The 21,409-nt window shown below is 37.7% G+C and overlaps 1 protein-coding gene across 1 annotated transcript in view; it reads right to left on the reverse strand.

Moving 5' to 3' along the window:
- LYRM7 (LYR motif containing 7) overlaps window positions 1-18,119 on the reverse strand; it is a 33,065-nt gene extending 14,946 nt beyond the window's left edge. Inside the window, exons 1-4 of the mRNA XM_044228292.1 lie at window positions 18,022-18,119; window positions 9,153-9,225; window positions 7,637-7,707; window positions 3,251-3,332 (exon numbers count right to left, since the gene is read on the reverse strand). Of these exons, the coding sequence (XP_044084227.1) occupies window positions 3,251-3,332; window positions 7,637-7,707; window positions 9,153-9,225; window positions 18,022-18,039 (244 nt within the window). The 5' untranslated portion in view covers window positions 18,040-18,119. The remainder of the gene's footprint in view (window positions 1-3,250; window positions 3,333-7,636; window positions 7,708-9,152; window positions 9,226-18,021) is intronic.
- Window positions 18,120-21,409: the final 3,290 nt, after the last annotated feature.

A 21,409-nucleotide genomic window follows, 5' to 3' on the forward strand; every position in this document is an offset into this window, starting at 1 on the left:
TCTTAATAAATGATGCTGGATTAACTGGACAGTCACATGTAAAAAAATAATTTTTGACAAAGAGCTTATGATTTCACTTTTATGTGGAACCAAACAACAACAATGAATAAAAAAGCAGAAATAGACCTATAAATACAGAGAACAAACTGGTGGTTGCCAGAGGTGACAGTGGTGGGGGAATGGGCAAAAAGAGGTAAAGGGGAGTGGGAGGTGTATACAGGCTTCCAGTTACGGAATAAATAAGTCACAGGGTAAAAGGTATGGAGTAGGGAATATTGTCAATGGTAGTGTAATAGTGCTGTGTAGTAACAAATGGTAGCTACACCTGGGATTAGCATAGTACCTAAGGTGTTGTTGTATCACTATGTTGTGCACCAGAAACTAAAATAACACTGCGTCAACTATACTTCAACTAAAAAAAGGGGCGTCTGGGTGGCTCAGGCAGTTAAGCGTCTGCCTTGGGCTTGGGTCATGATTTCAGGGTTCTGGGATTGAGTCCTGCATCAGGCTCCCTGCAGAGTAGGGAGCCTGCTTCTCCCTCTCCCTCTGCCTGCCATTACCCCTGCTTGTGCACCCCCCAACCCGGGCCTTCATCAAATAAATAAATAAAATTGAAAAAAAATCTTCACTCCTATCTCACACTATAAACAAAAAACAACTCTAGTTGATATAAACAACCAAATAGAAAAGATCAAACAATAAAGCTTTGGGAAGAAAGCCCAAGAGAATTTCTTATGACCTTGCCTGAGATAGACAAAGGTTTCTTACAGGACTCTAAAGTACCAACTATAAACATAAAAACAGACAAACTGGATCACATTAGAATTAAGACCTTCTTATCAAGAAACATTACCAAAACAAAAAGCAAGCCATGAAGTAGAAGATTCCTATAAGACACATATGCAAGGAAGAATACATATTCAGAACATACAAAGAATTTCTTCACATCAATAATAAAAAGGCAGATAACCCCTTGGAAAAACAGGAAGAAGACTTGAATAATTTTACAGTTCATAAAGGAGAATAACCAAATGGCCATTTAACAACTGAAAAGGTGCTAATACCTCATTGGTTACCAAAGATTTTAAGTTAAAATCACAATGCAAAAAAAAAAAAAAAAAAAAAAAATCACAATGCAATACCATTACACAATTATCAGAAAAGCGAAAATTAAAGATGTAGAGTACTAAGCACTGATGAGGATGTCAAGCTACTGGAGCCAGACACCGCTGCTGGATATGTAAATTAGTCTAACCACTTTGGAAAACCAGTTAGCAGTAGCATACATTAAGATTTCTTCATAAGGGGCGCCTGGGTGGCTCAGTGGGTTAAGCCGCTGCCTTCAGCTCAGGTCATGATCTCAGGGTCCTGGGATCGAGTCCCGCATCGGGCTCTCTGCTCAGCAGGGAGCCTGCATCCCTCTCTCTCTCTGCCTGCCTCTCCATCTGCTTGTGATTTCTCTCTGTCAAATAAATTAAAAAAAAAACAAAAAAACAAAAAGATTTCTTCATAAATACAGTGGAGTATTATAAATGTCTTTTCTCTTATGATTTTAATAATTCTCTTTTCTCCAGCTTATTTTAAGACTATAGTTTATAATACATATAACATACAAAATATGTATTAATGTACTGCTTATGTTATCAGTAAGGCTTCTCATTAAAGGTGGCTATCAGTAGTTAAGATTTTTGGGTAGTCAAAAGTTATACATGAATTTTTTTTTTTTTTAAGAGAGAGAGAGACTTCAAGCAGTGGGGAGGGGCAGGAGAGGGAGAGAGAATCTTAAGCAGGCTCCACGCCCAGAGATCATGGCCTGAGCCGAAATCAGTAGCTGGATGCTTAACCAGTTGAGCTAGCCAGGCACGTTATACACAAATTTTCTTTTCTTTTTTTTTTTAAAGATTTTATTTATTTATTTGACAGACAGAGATCACAAGTAGGCAAAGAGGCAGGCAGAGAGAAAGAGGGGGAAGCAGGCTCCCCGCTGAGCAAAGAGCCTGATGTGGGGCTCAATCCCAGGACCCTGAGATCATGAGCTGAGCTAAAGGCAGAGGCTTAACCCGCTGAGCCACCCAGGTGCCCCTACATGAATTTTCTAACATGCAGGTCAGCAACACTAGCTCCTCTCCTGTTCAAGGGTCAATTGTGTATATATATGTTTTATATATATGTACATACATATGTACATGTATGTGTAATGTATGTGTACATTTCATTTTTCATATATGTATAAATTTTAAACTAAAAGGCACATCCAATAATGTTCAAAGAATCAATATTCATTATAGTCCAGAACTAGGAGCAACCCAAATGAACAGGAAGGATAAACTGTGGTATATACAAACAATAGTCATAGAAATGTTGGTATACACAACAATATAGATGAATCTCACAAATATAATGCTGAAAGAAACTAGACAAAACAGTAATCCTATATGATTCCATTTACATGAAGTTCGAACATTTTATTATACTAAGTTTAAAATCTACAGTAGTAGTAGTATAGTGGTTCGCTTGTTGGAAGGGGGTATCTGGAAAAGACATGAGGACATGATGGATTTTGGAGATACTGGTAATATTACATAGCTTACTGTAGATGTTGGTTACATGGATATTTCACCTTGTGAAAACTCACTGGCTGTATAGTTATAAATTATGCACTTTTCTGTTTGTATAATTTGGTAGCTCACTTAAAAAAAAAAAGCCTTTCAAAAATTTGAATACCATCTTCTTTGTTGTTCTTGTTGTTGCCCCCAAAGATACATTTAGGCAATGCAAACAAAATATTATGTGAAATGAAAACTCTGCTGAAGCCCTACAAGGAGTCTGGAGGTATAATGGAGGATCCTTAGCTATATCTCCATTTCTTATAACCATTTAAAAAAAACTCTATTCATAGAATAAAAGGTAAAGAACTAGACAGTTTAAGTAGGTGATAAATGATAACACGAAAGAACCCCAAATAAATATGATGAAAAGCTAGTCATACTGTCTTTCTAACTAGTCTGTAATGTAACCAGTGGTTAAGATTAAAAAGAAAACATAAATTTAAAAAAGAAAAAGAAAAAAATATAGTACAGCAAAGTTTTATAACCTGCCATTTAAAATGGTAGCCTTACAAACGTATACAAGATATATATACACTGGCAAAATCAAGCTGTTTTACTAATCAACATTAAAAGTGTTGCAATTGCTCAGTATTTTAAAATACAATGAAGTCACAAATTATTTTTTTTTAAATTTTACTTACTCAGTGTATTGTGGTCTGTGTGAATAGCTTGTATAACAGATGTTCTGAGCAACAATTCAACATCGGAACCCATTTTTATTAGCTGTTAAGAAAACCAAACAGAATAAATCCTTTGGGTATTTTTTCAATGGTCCTTATGAATGTACTGTTTTTTGAAAACTGTAAGTTTACAGTTATTTCTTTTTGGGTTATACTGCCTTTAACTTTTTGTAACCATTCCAAGCATACAGAAAACTCAGACATGTGTGTACTTTTAACTTTTATCCATCTGTTCCATATTTTGTTCCAAAAGAGATTCAGAATATTTTTTGTTGGAATATATATTTATATGTTTAAAATGTTGTTTTCTTTGGGAGAGGGTTGAATCTTTCTTTTATAGAATTGGATGTTCTAAATACTAGAAATAATACTCAACTAGGAGTTAGAATAGCTCTATCATTAAATGTAAGGCCTTGGGTTAAAAACCTACTCTCTTTAAGTTTCAGAATTTATCATATGCAAAATAAAGTGGACTAGAACAAAGATTCTCAAAGCTGTGGACTCCTGAAGCACCTTGAGATCCTTTTAGATACCATGAAGTTAAAATGATTTTCATAATACTAAAGCTTTCTGCACCAAGTTGTGAGAAGTAAAGCTTTCTCCATGGAATACTCTTTTATATGAATGGACAGTAGACAAACTATGATCATTCATACTTGGGCATTTGGCAAACATTTTCTTGAAAATGAACAAGTTGACTCTGTTACTTCAAGAAAACAACTAACTGTATTTGCTGACAATGATAAAATTCACATTTTCAAGAAAAAAATAGAATTCTAGGGAAACTGTATCTGCCATCATAAGCTTGACAGTTTTTCAATGCTTATGGATTTTTCTGATTAGATATTAATATTAATAAATATAATCTTAAAATATTACATACCGAATTATACTAACATTTAGAAGATATGCATTACTTGGTGAACTTCTATTTCCCAAATCAACGTGCAAGATGTTACAAAATCATGCATGGTAAAAGATCCATTCAAAGAGAAAGGCAGATTCAACCTACTGGTCTACTAAATGAAGGCTTAAGGGCCTGCAGGAGAATAATATTCTAGAAATAAGCAAGCATAAACGCCCTGAGATAGGAAAGTTCTTGGTAAATGCAAATGCTCTCAATGCACTCAGAATGTAATAATTAAGAGGGACGGAGGGACCTGAGTGGGAAGTCAACAGATGTCAGATGATACAGTCTTATAGTTCACAGTAAAGACTAGATTTTGCTTTGGGATGAGAAGCTATGGGGGTTGTGAATACAGGAGTGATGGCCTATTTCTTTTTATTTAAAAGTTTCAATCTGGGGCGCCTGGGTGGCTCAGGTTAAAGCCTCTGCTTTCGGCTCAGGTCATGATCCCAGGGTCCTGGGATCGAGCCCCGCATTGGGTTCCCTGTTCAGAGAGGAGCTTGCTTCCTCAACTCTCTCTCTGCCTGCCTCTCTGCTACTTGTGATCTCTGTCAAATAAATAAAATCTTGAAAAAAAAAAAAAAGAAAAAAAAGAAAAGGCTCAATCTGCCTTTAAAGGTATTGAGAATAGACTGTAGGGAGGTTAGGAAGCAGTGAGACCCACTAGGAGGCTGTTGTAACAATCAAGTGAAAGATGATGGTGGCTTGAAATAGGAGGTAATGATGGGGAGGATGAGCAATGGTTGAATTCCAAATATATTCTGATGTCAAAAAAATTGGTTGACAGGTTGGATATAAGGGTGAGAGAAAGACAGCAATCAGAAAGAGAGCACCAAGTTTTTTGGTCTGAGCAATAAAAGATGGGAGCTGCCATTAACAGACATAGAGAAGGGGTGGAAGAGCAAAGTCTCAACTCCCAACAGATCTGAGAAGGGACTTAGCAGGAGAAAGAAAGAATAAAAATGGGTCTCCTCATCCACTGTAAGTACTTAAACCTTAGACTCATAAGGCAGGAAACAAGGCTTGATGAGTAATAAGGGATAAGGGGAAATCAGAAAGGAAGAGCAGGAGGTGGTCTGTATGAATCCTGGAGGGCTCCCCCCCCACCAAAAAAATCAATCTATCTCCTTACTTACCTATCTACCTCTTTCCACCCACTGGTCTAACAGATAACAGAGTTCCACAATGCAACTAACCTTGAAGGAAGTTTACTATTTGTTGAGGTGTAGTATAAAAGAATATTCACAACTTGTTTTTTTTTTAAAGATTTTATTTATTTGACAGACAGAGATCACAAATAGGCAGAGAGGCAGGCCTCTCCTCTCAGAGAGAGGAGGAAGCAGGCTCCCTGCCGAGCAGAGAGCCCAATGTGGGGCTCAATCCCAGGACTCTGGGATCATGACCCGAGCCAAAGGTAGAGGCTAAACCACTGAGCCACCCAGACGCCCCATATTCACAACTCATTTTGAAAAGACTATTATATACTCCTACTCTTTTCCAACTACTTATCTGTGCGAGGCTGAATTTTCTTCATATATTTTAACTTAAAATACACTGCACCAAATTGAATGAGGAAGCAGACAGGAGAACTGAACTGCTTTCTATTAAGCCAGACTTTAAAGAGATTTGCAAAATGGTAAAACAGTGCTCACTCTTCTTACTAAATGTCCTGAAAATAGTTATTTTCCATAAACAGTGTATTTGTTACCATGTAATGAGTTTATTATTTTTAGACAAAATATACATATTTCAAAAATCTCTTAATTTCAATTCCTACTAAGGAAAATATTTAAAGACACACCACATGAAATGTACTTTTTGGGGTCCTCAACTTCTAAGAAGGCAAACAATCTTGAGACTAAACAGAGAACTGCTGGTATAAAAGATACCTGGGGTGCCTGGGTGGCTCACTGGGTTAAAGCCTCTGCCTTCAGCTTGGGTCATGGGATCGAGCCCCGCGTAGGGCTCTCTGCTTTAATCTATGCAGAATTATACAAAATATACATTTGCATATAACAAATATGTCATTTCTAAACTGCTTTATGTTAAATTAGTGCTTTACAAGTAAAAGGAATTTAGAAGATTGTAGTTCATTTCCCAGTTGATATAGACATGCCAATTTAAAAATTTTTTATTATGATTTCTAAATTTAAAAATAATTACCATATTGTTATTCATCAGCCTACTGAACAGCAAATAATGCAAACTTTTGTATAGATCTTGTAACTTCTCTTCAAGTTATGACTTGATTATGATGTCATCTTAACTTCTGCCATGAATAAAAACTACATGGTCCCTATTTGCCCTACCAGATTGTTAAATGAAATCTTTTCCTTTCTTCTTTATATCAGAGAAATAAAAACATTTAGGCTATCTCATTTTAACTCATTAACTTGATTATTACAGATATTTACTATTCTAAAAACAGCATTTTTCTCTACTAAAAATAAATGTATTTTTAAAAAATATTTTATTTATTTTTTTGACAGAGAGATCACAAGTAGGCAGAGCAGCAGGCAGAGAGAGAGGGGGAAGCAGGCTCTCCATTGAGCAGGGAGCTTGATGTGGGGCTTGATCCCAGGACTCTGAGATCATGACCCGAGCAGGAAGCAGAGGCTTTACCCACTGAGTCGCCCAGGTGCTCCAAAATAAATGTATTTTTATAAAAAAATTTAACATGTAGAAATTTTATTAAACATTGAAGATTTTCTATAATTTGTAGCTTCCTCCTTATCAAACCAATTCTTGGAATTATAACTGCTCCTGCAAATAAATTTCCATTTTTTATTTTCCTCCTAAGGGTCCTTTTCCTACATTCATACGAGGTTAGATACAGAAACACTTAAGAGGCTCAAAATAGAGGCAATATGTATGTATATGCAGTATGATTTTATACAAAAAAGGAATTGTGCATTTTTTAAAATGAACATGTACAGGGAGTATTAAAAAGCTCACAGATCAGTGTCAGTAGACTGATTGTCTTCAACTAGAGCAAGTGACCAAAAGGTGAAGCAAGAATAGTTCACAAATTGTGGCTGATGAACTTCCACTGCTGAGTTAGGAATTAAAAAAAAAAAAAGCTAGTCTACTTGAGCTAAATGAACAGAAATTCCTTCTGTAGTTCTAATACTCATTCTCCTTAGGTTTACTCATTTACCTTACATAAAGATAGAATTTCTGTGGATTTCTGGGTTGGTTCAACTGCTCTTGCTTTGACCATAGCTACATCTATTTTCTATACACTGGCAATTTGCTGTTTTAGGGGTGTAGAGGATGACCTTGAAGAGGTGAGCCATACCAAACAAGTGAAGGTTACCTATAATTGTGATGCCTTCAACCATCAAGTAATAGTTTTTATTTCATATACCCCCTCTATTTTCATCATTCTCTAAGAAAATGTATAAGGGCTTTATCATAATTGAAAGACTCAATTACTATACCTCTTCTATTTTCTTGGGAGAAGTTTCACTTTTATTACTTTTGAATTCTTCATTTATCTTTATTCTGGCTGCTAGAGAAAGAAAAAAATATATATATAAATATTTCTCTTCTAATTTATAATTCCTGTCCCAAGAATTTATATGTTATTCATTATGAATGACTACTTCTCTAGTAGTCAAAATAGTTTTGCCTCAAGTGAAACTAATTATAAAAATAAGACTTTTTTTTTAAAAAACTACCCTGGAAACCTTTTGACAGGCTGGCAAATTTTTAATTAAACCTAATACACTCTAATATATTAATACTTTCATTTCTTGCTCTATACCTCCAATTCATTTGCATATCTCTAGCTATCAGATTCTAGTGAATCCCATTTAATACTTTTTTTCTATGAACCTGAAAATTTAAAATGCTTTAAAATGGCAAAACTCAATATATACAAACATGTTAAGCCACACACACACACACACACATACACACACACACACACACTAAAGACATAGTACCAAAATATACATAGAAATGTATTGGCTGGCACTTGTCATCATTACAGCATAATTTTAGTCTAATCTGACAACTGCCTTATTGTTGTTTCAGCATGTAAAGGAACAACCCATGTAAAGTGCTTAGTAATTACACAATGTTAGCTGTTCTTATGTCACTTAATAACACTTAAAGTGCTGTTGATGGAGAACAGCCAGAAAACCCTCCTTCAATGCTTTATATATTTCAATATAAGGTGCTGAAGATTTGGGATTTAGAGCCAACTGCCTAGGATAAATCCCAGCTCTACCTCTCACTAGTATTATGTGGGTCAAATCCTTTCACATTTTATCAGTTTTCTCATTGGAAAAAATAAATTGTAACAGTAACTACCCCACAAGGATATATGAAGAATTACATGAATTTGGTAAAGCATATATAATATGAAGTATGTACTTTAATATTCAAGAAATTATTCTTGGTAAATTACAAAAACTTGAATTCCTAGGGACAGTAGGGATACTACCTAGGTGCCCTCTTAAAGAGTTTTAGTAATATATGAAAACAGATACTGCACATGACCAATACCTAACTTTAGCTTCAGAACTCTGACTTCGAGATACGATTAAAGCCACTTAAACAGTTAAACACTAAATTTGTAAAACATTTGGGACAGATTCTCTTTCACAGCTGCTATCACTTCTAGAATGGCACAAGGAATTAAAAATATGGAAGTATCTGTTCCTAGGGAGTGTGAAAATATGATTATATAATAGAAATAAGTTTAATGGCTTGACAAGCAATGGAGTGTGCTGAATTTTTTATCTTTTCTGGTTCTCTATAAACACTAGATCTTAAAAATATTTAAGGAGATACTCCCCAAAGTAGTGTAATATAAACCAATGTTCATAAAACATAACAACATTAGGGGAGAGATAACAAAGATCACTCTCCAAGCTGGGTCTTGACTATACAAGTTCTCTTGGATATGTGAAGAACTGATTTACTTCAAAATGGTGAAAATAAACCTACCTTCTAATGCTCTGGTATCATTTTTAAAAACTCGTTGTCTGGTCCTGTGTAATGTTTTAAAGAGCTGTAAAACCTGTAAAAAAAAAAATTAGAATTCAGACCTCAAAAAAAGAAAATTTACATTTTATATAATTAAAAGGATTACAAAGTATTTTACCTTTTGTTACTTTGATTATTTTTCAAAATAGCTGGTGAAAACCAGGGTTTGCCAAAATAACTTTCCCTTCTTAATTGATCTTTAAATTAAAAAAAAAATTACATTTACAAAAATACCAAGTTCTTTTTTTTTGTGAAGATTTTATTTATTTATTTGATAGAGAGAGATCACAAATAGGCAGAGAGGCAGGCAGAGAGAGAGAGGGAAGCAGGCTCCCTGCCAAGCAGAGAGCCTGAAGCAGGGCTCGACCCCAGGACCCTGAGATCACAACCCAAGCTGAAGGCAGAGGCCCAACCCACTGAGCCACCCAGGTGCCCTAAAAATATCAAGTTCTTTGGGAAAAAACCAAGTATGGTTAAAAAGTTAATAATCCCCCTGCCAAAACCAGTCTGCTAGAGTAACTTTATTAGTCTGGTATGTATTCGTTATCACTTTTCTTACCATGTTGAGACCTTCAACTGCTTTTAAAGTTTTATACACGTTTATACAAACTCATGGACTTACTACATCTTAAGAGAGCCCAGAAGGAAGATGTTTCAGATAATTTAGGAAAGTATAATTGTGATTTCCTAAAGAAGTGGAACACTGAGACTTATGAATATTCTAAGACTATGTTAAAAAAACAGAGAGAAGAGCCTGACATTTTGGTAGAAGACAGACTGTGTAGAGGCCTTGGTGCTAGGCCAAGCCTACCTCACACTTCTCAAGTTTAAAAACGTACTCAGTATTGATCAGCCAATATTGTTTTTTCTCCTGTCTTTTCAATTTCAGAAACAGAGGACACTGAGTTTCTCAAGCTGGAAATCTCTAGGCAATTCTTTTAATCTATATTACTCTTTTTTTTTTTTTTAAAGATTTTATTTATTTATTTGTCAGAGACAGAGGAAGAGAAAGCGAGCGAGCACAGGCAGACAAAGAGGCAGGCAGAGACAGAGGGAGAAGCAGGCTCCCTGCCGAGCAAGGAGCCCGATGTGGGACTCGATCCCAGGACCCCGGGATCATGACCTGAGCCGAAGGCAGCCGCTTAACCAACTGAGCCACCCAGGCGTCCCAATTAATCTATATTACTCTTCATGTGAAAATTTTAGGAATGTCTCTCTAATGTTTTGATATTCTCCATTCCTGAAAATTACTTAAGTTCAGACCCTCCCATCTCTTGCTTAGACCACTTAGACACTCTACCACTATTCCTTCCTTCCCTCTAATTCATTCACTAAATAAAATATCTAATATTTATTTACTAAGTATACTCTGTGTGCCAGGCATTGTTTTAGGTATTTACATATATTAGAAAACCTATAACATCAAAGGCAGACACCAAAGCAGAAACAGGAAACATGAAGCAGAAAACATAAAAATACAACAAAACAAAACCGAACAACCACAACGAACTTCTTCAGAAACTTAAGTGACTGCAAAGATGGAATAACAACAAAAAGAAGTCACAGTAAATTAAAAAAGGAACATTCAGAAAACACCCAAGGCACTCAGGTAACAAATGAGTGATAGCAAATATTAAGGGCAGAAAAACAGCTGAGAAGTAAAATAAAAACTCAGAAATTGAGGAGAGAAAACACAATTAAGGGAGTCTTCTAAGTGAACCAATGATTACATTAACAGGATTTCCAGGGGTGCCTGGGTAGCTCAGTGGGTTAAAGCCTCTGCCTTCGGCTCGCATCATGATCTCAGGGTTCTGGGATTGAGCCCCCGTATTGGGGGTCTTTCCTCAGCAGGGAGTCTGCTTCCTCCTCTCTCTGCCTACCTGTGATCTCTGTCAAATAAATAAATAAAATCTTTAAAAAACAAAAATAAAAACAAAAAACCCAGGATTTCCAACAAGAAAGAACAGAGGGCACCTGGGTCCCTTAGTTGGTTAAGTGTCTGACTATTAATTTTGGCTCAGGTCATGATCTCAGGGCTCTGGGACGGAGCCCTGCATTAGCCTCTGCACTTGGTGTGGAGTCTGCTTAAGATTCTCTCTCAACCCCTCACCATCTCTCTCTCAAACAAATAAATCTTTAAAAAAAGGGCAGAGAAAACAGATAAAACAAATTAAAAAGGGGAAAAATTAAGAAAATGTCACCAAGTAAGGTTAATCAGTTACTTGATTGAAAAAGCTCCAAGTGCCCAACACAAAGCCCATACCATAGTACATCATGATATAGGTTCAGAACAAAGCTAATAAAAAAAAAATTCAAAGATAAACAGTTTACATAAAAAGGATAGAAAATCAGAATGACACCTGACTTCTAAACAGTATTACTGTGAGACGACAATGGTGTAAGATTTTCAAGTTAAAAAAAAAAAATGTCCAAAGCAATTCTCTCTGGTCCCCTTCCTCTTTAGGAGCTTTGTACTATCACTTAATAAACTTTGCTGCCCACCAAAAAAAAAAAACAAAAAAAAGTCCAGCTTAGAATACCATACATAGGGGCACCTGGGTGGCTCAGTGAGTTAAAGCCTCTGACTTCGGCTCAGGTCATGATCCCGGGGTCCTGGGATTTGAGCCCTGCATGGGGCTCTCTGCTCAATGGGGAGCCTGCTTCCTCCTCCTCTCTCTCTCTCTGCCTGCCTCTCTGTCTACCTGTGATCTCTGTCAAATAAATAAATAAAATCTTAAATAAAAAAAAAAAAAGAATACCATACATAGCCAGATTATCATTTAACTGCAAAGGCAAAGAGACGTTTTGAAAATACAACGTATCTTATCTGCCATATCCTTCCTTGTAAAGCTATAAAAGAGTGTGTTCCACAACAAGGGGATGAACTATAAAAGAAAAACATGGGAACAGTGAGAAGAGTGAACTAACACAAAGAAGGTGAAGGACAAATACAGGTCAGCATCTGTGTGGCCAGCCCACAAAGCAACTAGTCTAGACTACAGCAGAAGTTTGAACTACTCCAGAAAAAATGTTCCCAGGAAAAAACCAAACTGATAACTGATTTTGGGAACAGGTAAGTAGGAAACTAACCAATGATAATAAAAACACGGTTATTAATTTCAAGAAAAACACAATTAGAAAAGAAAAGCAACGTAATCATATATTAGAAGACTCCGCTGTGGACAATTTTATACAGTCACAGTAGCTTAAAAAAAATGAAAACTAATTAACCAAAATTTGTAAATGAGAGGACTAAGTTATAATGGCGAGCTTAGTCATCAACTTGTATTGTTAAAAGTCAGTAAACAGTATCTCTCAAAAGAAAAAAAAATGAATAGCAGTTTAAATATATTCTTTAGAAACAGGGAGGTAAATGTAAGAATAGCTAAAATGATTAAAAGCACTTATCCCTGGGGAGCAGAATTGGGAGTATGTAGAAGGAAGTACACACCTATTGGTTTCTGTTTATAACACTTCGATATTTTATTTTATTTTTTTTAAAGATTTTATTTATTTATTTGAGAGAGAGAGAGACAGTGAGAGAGAGCATGAGCGAGGAGAAGGTCAGAGAGCGAAGCAGACTCCCCATGGAGCTGGGAGCCTGATGTGGGACTCGATCCCGGGACTCCAGGATCACGCCCTGAGCCGAAGGCAGTCGTCCAACCAACTGAGCCACCCAGGCGTCCCACACTTCGATATTTTAAACCTTACACATTTATCAGCTTCATGAAAACTAAAAAAAAAAAAAAAAAAAAAAAAAAATTGCTTTAGAAAGAGAAAGGGAAAAGACATTATCAGAAAAGAGAAAAGACAAGCCCTAACCAGAAGAAAATATTTCCATACCATATATGTGGTAAGGGGCTGTTACCTGGAACAATTAAAGAACTTTATAACTCTACAATAAAAACATAGAAAAAGGATTTCAATAGACATTTCACTAAAGATAGACAAATGGTCATCAAGGCCATATAAAGACGCTCAATATGATTTGGCATCTGGGAAATAGAAATCTAAATCTCAGTGAAGTAAACTTAAGCCAAGCAGAATGGCTGTAACGAAAAAGAAAATCAGTAAGGAGTATTGGCGAGAATGTGGGGAAAGTGAAACTCTTATACATTACTGAAGGGAATGTAAAATGTTGTAACTTGTTTGGAAAACAGTTTGCCAATTGCTCAAAAAGTCAAACATAATGTTATCACCTGATCTAGCAATTCGACACTTAGATACACAGCCGACAGAAATGAAAACATAGGTCTACACAAAAACTTGGACATAAACGATCATAGCAGCACTATTCACAACAGTCAAAAGGGAGAAATGACTCAAACTTCTATCAATTCAGAAACACCTGTTATAGCTTGAATTGTGTTCCTCCAAACGACATACTTAAGTCTTAATTCCTAGTACTTGTAAAATGTGACTTTATTTGGAAATAGGGTCTTTGCAGATGAATTAAGTTAAGATGAGGTCATTAAAGTGGGCTATAATACAATATGACTGGTATCCTTAAAAGGAGGAGGAAATGCCACGTGAACAGAGACACACAGAATGCCATGTGAAGATGGAGGCAGAGATCAGAGTGATCCAAGAGTAAGCCAACAAGCCAATGAACATCAAGGATTGATGGCTAGCATCAATACATCAAATAGAAGTAAAGATTCTACCCAGTTTCAGAGGAAGCATGGCCCTGCGGCACCTTCATTTCAGACTTCTAGCTCCAGAATTGTGGAGACAATATCTTTCTGTTGCTTTAAGCCACCTAGTTTGTGGTACATTGTTAGAACAGCCATAGGAAACTAATACAGATGTTAGTATTGGGAAGTGGGGTACTGCTATAATGAGTACCCAAAAACATGTAAGTGGCTTTGGAATTGAAATGTGTAGAGACTGAAAGAATTTTGAGACTGCCTTGAAAAGACTGTAGAAATATGGACTTCAAAGGTAATAGAATATCATAGAAACCCAGGCAGTTTAGTATTACAAGAGTGGTAGAAGACAAGTTACCTGGGATTAAAAGCAAAGTGGAAAGTTAAGTAAACCTAATCATTTTATGAGTTTCTCCAGGGAAAAAAGTAATTTCATTAACAAAACAGCCAGCATCCCTAATTTAAGAACTAGTGTACACAAAAATAAATTCAAAATGGATTAAGGACCTTAATATGAAACACGATACCATGAAAATCCTAGAAGAGAACACAGGCAGTCACCTCTTTTACATTAGCTGTAGCAACTTCTAGATACGTCTCCTGAGTTAAGGGAAACAAAAGTATAATTAAACAATTGGGAGTACATCACAATAGCTTTTGCACAGCAAAGGAAACAATCAACAAAACTAAAAGGCAGCCTACAGAATGGAAAAAGATATTTGCAAATGACATATCTGATAACGGTGTAGTACCCCAAATATACAAAGAACTTATAAAACTCAACACCCATAAAATGAATAATCCAGTTAAAAAAAGGGTAGACGACATGAATAGACATCTTTCCAAAGAAGACATACAGATAGTCAACAAACACATGAAAAGATACTCAACATTACTCATCATCAGAGAAATGCAAATCAAAACTACATGAGATACCACCTCATACCTATCAGAATGGCTAAACTCAAAAACAAAAGAAATAACAGATATTGGTGAGGATGTGGAAGAGGAACCCTCTTGCACAGCTTGTGGGAATGCAAAGTGGTACAGCCACTCTGGAAAACAGTGTGGAGGTTCCTCAAAAAGTTAAAAATAGAATTATCCTATGATCCAACAACTGCAATACTAGGTATTTACCCACAGAATACTAAAATATTAAGTCAAAGGGTTATATGCATCCTGATATTTACAGCAAAATTACTTAGAATAGCAAAATTATGGAAACAGCTCAAATGTCCATTGACTGATGAATGGATAAAGAAGTGACATAAATATACAATGGAGTATTGTTCAGCCATAAAAGAATGAAATTTTGCCATTTGCAATGATGTGGATGGAGCCAGAAAGTATTATGCTAAGCAAAATAAAACAGAGAAAGACAAATACCATATGATTTCACTCATATGTGGGATTTAAGAAAGAAAAAAATTAGGAAAGGGGGAAAAAAAGGGAGAAGCAAACTAAGAAAGAGACTCTTTAAGTATAAGGAACAAACTAATGGTTACCAGAGTGGGGATGGATTAAATAGGTGATAGGGATTAAGGATTGCAGGTGTTGTATGGAAGTGCTGAATCACTATAGTATACACCTAAAACTAGTATTACACTGTAGGTTAACTGGCATTTGAATAAAAACTTAAAACAAGAGAACTAGTATAAGAAAAAGAAAATATCATCAATACTGTCTTAGAGCTGTAAGAGCTAAAATCACCTTGGAGTTAATAAATTTTTATTAAATGCAGAAAGTAAGGTCACAGATTATCTTCTCTTCCTCATTTACTTATACTAATTGGATAATTTAGGTAATGCATTTGGAAAGTGGATTCTCTACAGATCAGTTGGAACAGGACACTGCCACTTATTGTAAGCACGGACAAGTTACTCAGGCTTTTTGTCTCAATTTTCTTACATAATGGGTTAATATTAGGGGTGTATGGGAAATTTCTGAACTAGGTTTCCATTTAGATAGTTATTACTTTTCTATCTCTTCTTCTTTTTTTTTTTATAAGGCTGTTTTGCGTTTTTTTTTTTAAATTTTATTTGTTTATTTGACAGACAGAGATCACAAGTAGGCAGAGAGGCAGGCAGAGAGAGGAGGAAGCAGGCTCCCCGCCGAGCAGAGAGCCCGACGCGGGACTCGATCCCAGGACCCTGAGATCATGACCTGAGCCGAAGGCAGCAGCCTAACCCACTGAGCCACCCAGGGGCCCACTTTTCTATCTCTTCTAAGTCTAGGTTACATGACTTTGCTGAGTACATCCACAGCATTGGGCACTTACTGCATAGTATGTTAATCAAATACATATTCGCTGTGGTCCCATACCTCCTCAAAGGCTATGTATCCTTTACACTTACCATAAGTATCTTCTATACATAGCAGGGCTCCCCAAAAGTGTTTCTGGAATGAATCTTATTTAATTACTTTTGAATTCAAGTTTTGCAAGCAACATCCCACTTCAAGGACTTTCCATATACTTTTTCCTCTTTCTGAAATATTCTTTTCCTCTCTTCTTCTAGGTAGTTTATTTTTTCTTTTTAAAAGATTTTATTTATTTATTTCAGAGAGCACGCGGGCATGCAAAAGCAGTGGGAGTGGCAGAGAGAGGGAGAAGAAGCAAGCTCCCTGCAGAGCCAGGGGACTGTGATGTAGGACTCAAATCCAGGACCCTAGGATCATGACTTGAGCAGAAGGCAGCGGCTTAACCAACTGAGCCATCCAGGCACCCTCTTTTAGCTAATTTCTAATCAAACTTCAGGTCTTAACTTTCAATTCTATTAAAGACTTTTTTTTCCCATTTTTTAGAAGATTTTATTTATTTATTTGATAGAGAAAGATCACAAGTAGACAAAAAGGCAGGCAGAGAGAAAAGAAGAAGCAGGCTCCCTGCTGAGCAGAGAGCCTGATGCGGGACTCGATCCCAGGACCCTGAGATATGACCTGAGCCAAAGGCAGAGGCTTTAACCCACTGAGCCAGCCAGGCGCCCTTTAATTTTTTTTTTTTTAATAGGCTTCATGCCCAGTGTGGAGCCCAACCACAGGGCTCCAACTCAAGATACTGACATCAAGGCCTAAGTTGAGATAAAAGCAGGATGCTCAACTGACTCAGCGACCCAGACATCCCAAGATATTATTATTATTATTATTATTATTTTTTGCATCCCTCCAAATCCCAGCTATAAGCTCACAAAATACACTGTATTTTCAATTCAAAATCCCCTCCCTGCTAAATTTCTTTATGAAGTCAAAGGTGCTCTGCTTATCGTTGCATCCACTATGCCTAAACAGTTCAGGCTAAATGTTGGCTGTAAGGTATTACTGATAGCTATTATAGACACTCAGTAAATTAGCTGAATAACTCTTTACAATTGTTTCTACTGATGCTGTGACATATACTAGAATGTACTGAGAATACCAAAGTCAGTTGTACAGGAGGCACCGCTTGGTGGTGCCTTATTACTGACCAACCACAAACACTGGTTTTCCTCATTCTACTGTAACAGGCCTTTTCCCCGCTTCCACGCTTATACTGCAGCCAGTGACAGAGACTAGAGATGGCTAGCTCCTAAGAAGTGTGCGCCAGCCAGGAACGTGCATCAGTTTGACAAGAAATCAATCGGACACCAGTTCCTCAGGGAAGCACCCGGCGGGACCATCACTTCTCAAGCTTATTCCGAGCACTCAGGTCTCATGCGTCTCTGCTCTGTCTCCGTTGGTGTTGATTTTTGGCAAGTGATTCCTCCAGGATTCAGTTTCCTCGGCTGCCATACTTTGGGGGTACCTTCCGGTTATCTGACTAAACTCCACCTCGTCGGACCTTTCACTCAGTAGATGTCCGGTGCAGAGCTGCCTTTGGCGTCTCGTCTACCTCTCAACCATGTGAAAAAGGTCCCTCAAACACTCGGTGTGGGGATGAAACGGGGGCAGAAACTTGCACGATGTACGAACACACACTTTGGTACCCCACGAGAGGAGTAAGGAAACACGGTGCCACCCTCCCTCCTCGCAACAGCACAAATCCTCCACCGCCCTTCGCAGGTGGTCACTGGGCTCCTCAGGGGCAAAGTTCACGAGCTCCGTGAAGGGTTCTGAACCCACACCTACTGAAATTCCAGACAACCTGAAAAAGGCCGCTCGTTTTCCCTCCCCGTAGGCAACAAACCCAAACCCTCCCTGGACCCTGTCACCTTGGTCGCCTGACCCATGTCTCTTCTCAACGCCGCGCACACAGCTCCGGCGATCGAGTCGCCCCCGCCTCTCGGCAACCAATCACTGCCCGCGTGGACTATCCAACTCCCCGAAGTCCCGTTCCTAATGTGACGCAACCAATCACCGTTCAGATTCCCCTTTGTAGCCCCGCCTTCCACAGTGAGACACTGGAGACAAGTTTGCTAAATGGCTGCAGCCGGGTTGCGACCGGGAGAAGCTGCCGAGCCCGAATACCAGAGAGGAGGAGAACGGAAATTACCTGGACGCCATGTTAGTTAGGGGCAAAGTCACTTCCGGTCTCTTCTGAGAGTCAGGTGAGGAGAGTGGGTTATTTATTGGATGGCTTCGATGTTTCTACGTTATTACTTCTTGCTTGAACGTTGGGGTTATGTAATAAAGAACCTTTATGTTAATGATTCCCAATCGCGACTGTCTCCTTGTGAAAGTGCGTAAGAGCCAAGTCTTAACAAATATAGCTGCCGTTAATTGGAATTCTGGCTTCCCAAAGCGCTATTTGTACATTCTCTCAATTCCCGGAAAAGGCGAGGCAGAGTTACTTTGCTCAAGACCACAGGCTAGAGGGGCGCCTGGTGATTCAGTCAGTTACACTGGCAACCCTTGATTTCAGCTTAGGTCTTCATCCGTGGGTAGTGAGATTGAACCCCTCCCCTCCCTTCGGCTCCACCCTCAGCTGGGAGTAGCTTCTTTCATCCCTCTCCCTCTGCCCCTCCCCTTGCTCAGGTGCTCCCCTGCACACTTTCTCTAAAATAATGATTCTTAAAACTAAACAAAACAAAAAAACATACTGCTGGTAAATAAAAGTCTGGGACACAAATCCCTATGCCCGACCTAGTCTTACCCTCTGCGCATCCTGCTCACTCACCTTAGGCTACTCTTTGGTTTTGCTGGTCAAGCAGACAGAAATGTTATTAAGTACATTTTAATTTAGGACCTTGTAAACTTCAGGAAAAATCTCAACCTTTCCCTCATCGCATAATTGTTGTTTGCCTTCCCTATGTCACAGCCTTTCACGTTAATTTTCAGGTAAAATTTCTTTTTACTAGGAATGAATGATTTGAAGCAAAAGATGTAAAGACTTTTTTCCTCCTCTGTGAATTATGTCATTTTAAAAAATAATGCAAGTCATTAGACTAGCAAGATAATAGTTGCCTTCTTAAATTGTAACTCATTAGATTTGCAGATGAATGTTTAACATAACCAAGCAATTAAACCAAATATACTCGGTACTGTCTTTTATATAGGAAACAATAGATGATCTTGTGACATTGCATGATGGTGCCCTCTAATTTTTTAAGAATGATCAAAACATACTTATTTTCATTTCCAGCTTAGAATCATTGCCCAATTTCATGAAAATTCATAGTTTATTGTTATAATTTCAGGCTAACTAGGGTCCTGTATTCAGTTAACCAAAACCCCGTATCTGCCAATACTTGAAAATAAAGTTCTCACAGGGCCAAAATCAGTTCAATACTGGAGCTTCTCTTCTTTTAGATAAATCTGTATGATTCTTTCAGCTGTTCCATAAATGAGGCAATGATTTTGGTTATTCTAGGAATATGTCCTGGTTTGTTAACATCTCAAAAGTGTCAGATCAGAACTAAACAAGAATTCCAATTTATTCCTCAAATAAGTTCGTGGAGCTATAAGTAGGCAGAATAAAGGCCTCCAAATATGTCCTTGTTTAAATCCTAGGAATTTTTGAATATGTTACCTTATATGACAAAAAGGACTTTGCAGATGTGATTAAATTAAGGCTTTTGAGATGGATTGTCTGGTGGGCCCAATGTAATCACAAGGATCCTTATAAGTGGAAGAAGGAAGCAGAGTCAGGGAGAGGTTTGAAGATGCCCTATTGCTGGTTCTTAAGATAGAGGAAGGGGCCTCAACCCAAGAAATGCAGGTAGTTTCTAGAAGGTAAGGGAAATGTTCTTCCCTAGAGCCTCTAGAAGGAATGCAGCCCTATTACATGATTTCAGCCCACTGAAATTCAGACTCCTGACTTCCAGAACATTACCTGTTTGTGGTCCCTTCCATCTTGAAAGCCAACAGTAAAGGATCTTCAATCTTTGACTGTCACCTCTCCTTCCACCATCATATCTCCTCCTTCTTCTGCATCCCTCTTTCACTTATAAGGCCTCCATGACTATATTTGCCCTATCTGGACAATCCAGGAATCTCACCCATCAGAAGATCCTTAATTTAATGACATCTGGAAATCCCTTTTACCATGTAAAGTAACATAATCATAGGCTCCAGAGATTAGGACATGGGCATCTTCTGCCTACCATACCCAGTTTAGTTGAAGCTGGTCAGTAAGGTTGAAATAGAAGGAAATGAAGTAGGAGAAGCAGCCATGGACCTGATCGTGAAAGAACCCTAGAATCCAAGGTAAGGATTAATTTTGTGATGAAATGCCTTACCAGCAGTAGAGTGAGATCATAATTAACATTTTATAAAAATCACTTTGTGTGCTGAACGGCAAATTGACTACAATGGAAGCAGAACTTACCTAGGAGGCTCTCAAAGTACTCCAGGCAAAATATGACAGTGGCTTGGATTAGGGTGGTATAGTACAAGAGGTGAAAAAAATGATTGGATTCATGATCTGTATTGCCAAGAATAAGAGAGAAGGGTTAGGATGATTTCATGGCTTTTGACTTGTGCAACTTGGTCAATGGTATTATGGTAGATGTAGAATGCTGCAGCACTAGGATTCTCCAAATGTTAACAGCTGACCACAATTACTTTATCCTTTTCTATCTCTCTATACATGGACATTTTCTTTGCATTTTTTTACTGTTTGAAAGTGAGATGCTGACATGATACTCACTCCCATACTCCTAAATACTTCGGTTTTTTTATTCTTAAAAAAAAAAAAAAAAAAAAAAAGACAGTCTCTTACATCAGTGGGCCTCAAATTACGATTCCAGGGCAACCAGCAAATGCATCACTGCATCACTTGGAAACCTGTTAGAAACCTAAATTAGGGACGCCTGGGTGGCTCAGTTGGTTAAGCAGCTGCCTTTGGCTCAGGTCATCCTGGGATCCAGTCCCACATTGGGCTCCTTGCTCAGCAGGGAGCCTGCTTCTCCCTCTGCCTCTGCCTGCCATTCTGTCTGCCTATGCTCGCTCTCTCTCCCTCCTCTCTCTGATAAATAAATAAAATCTTAAAAAAAAAAAGAAACCTAAATTATAAGACCCCATCCCAGAGAAACTAATTTTGATAATTTTGCTGTGGTTATCTGAGAAAATTAACACAACTTTCAAAGCTACTATCTAATTGATAGGCATTATTTAGATTTTGCCAGTTGTCCTAGTAATGTCTTTGACAGTAGCAAACGA

The sequence above is a fragment of the Neovison vison genome, chromosome 1 (genome assembly GCF_020171115.1).
Source record: "Neovison vison isolate M4711 chromosome 1, ASM_NN_V1, whole genome shotgun sequence".
Taxonomy (NCBI): domain Eukaryota; kingdom Metazoa; phylum Chordata; class Mammalia; order Carnivora; family Mustelidae; genus Neogale; species Neogale vison.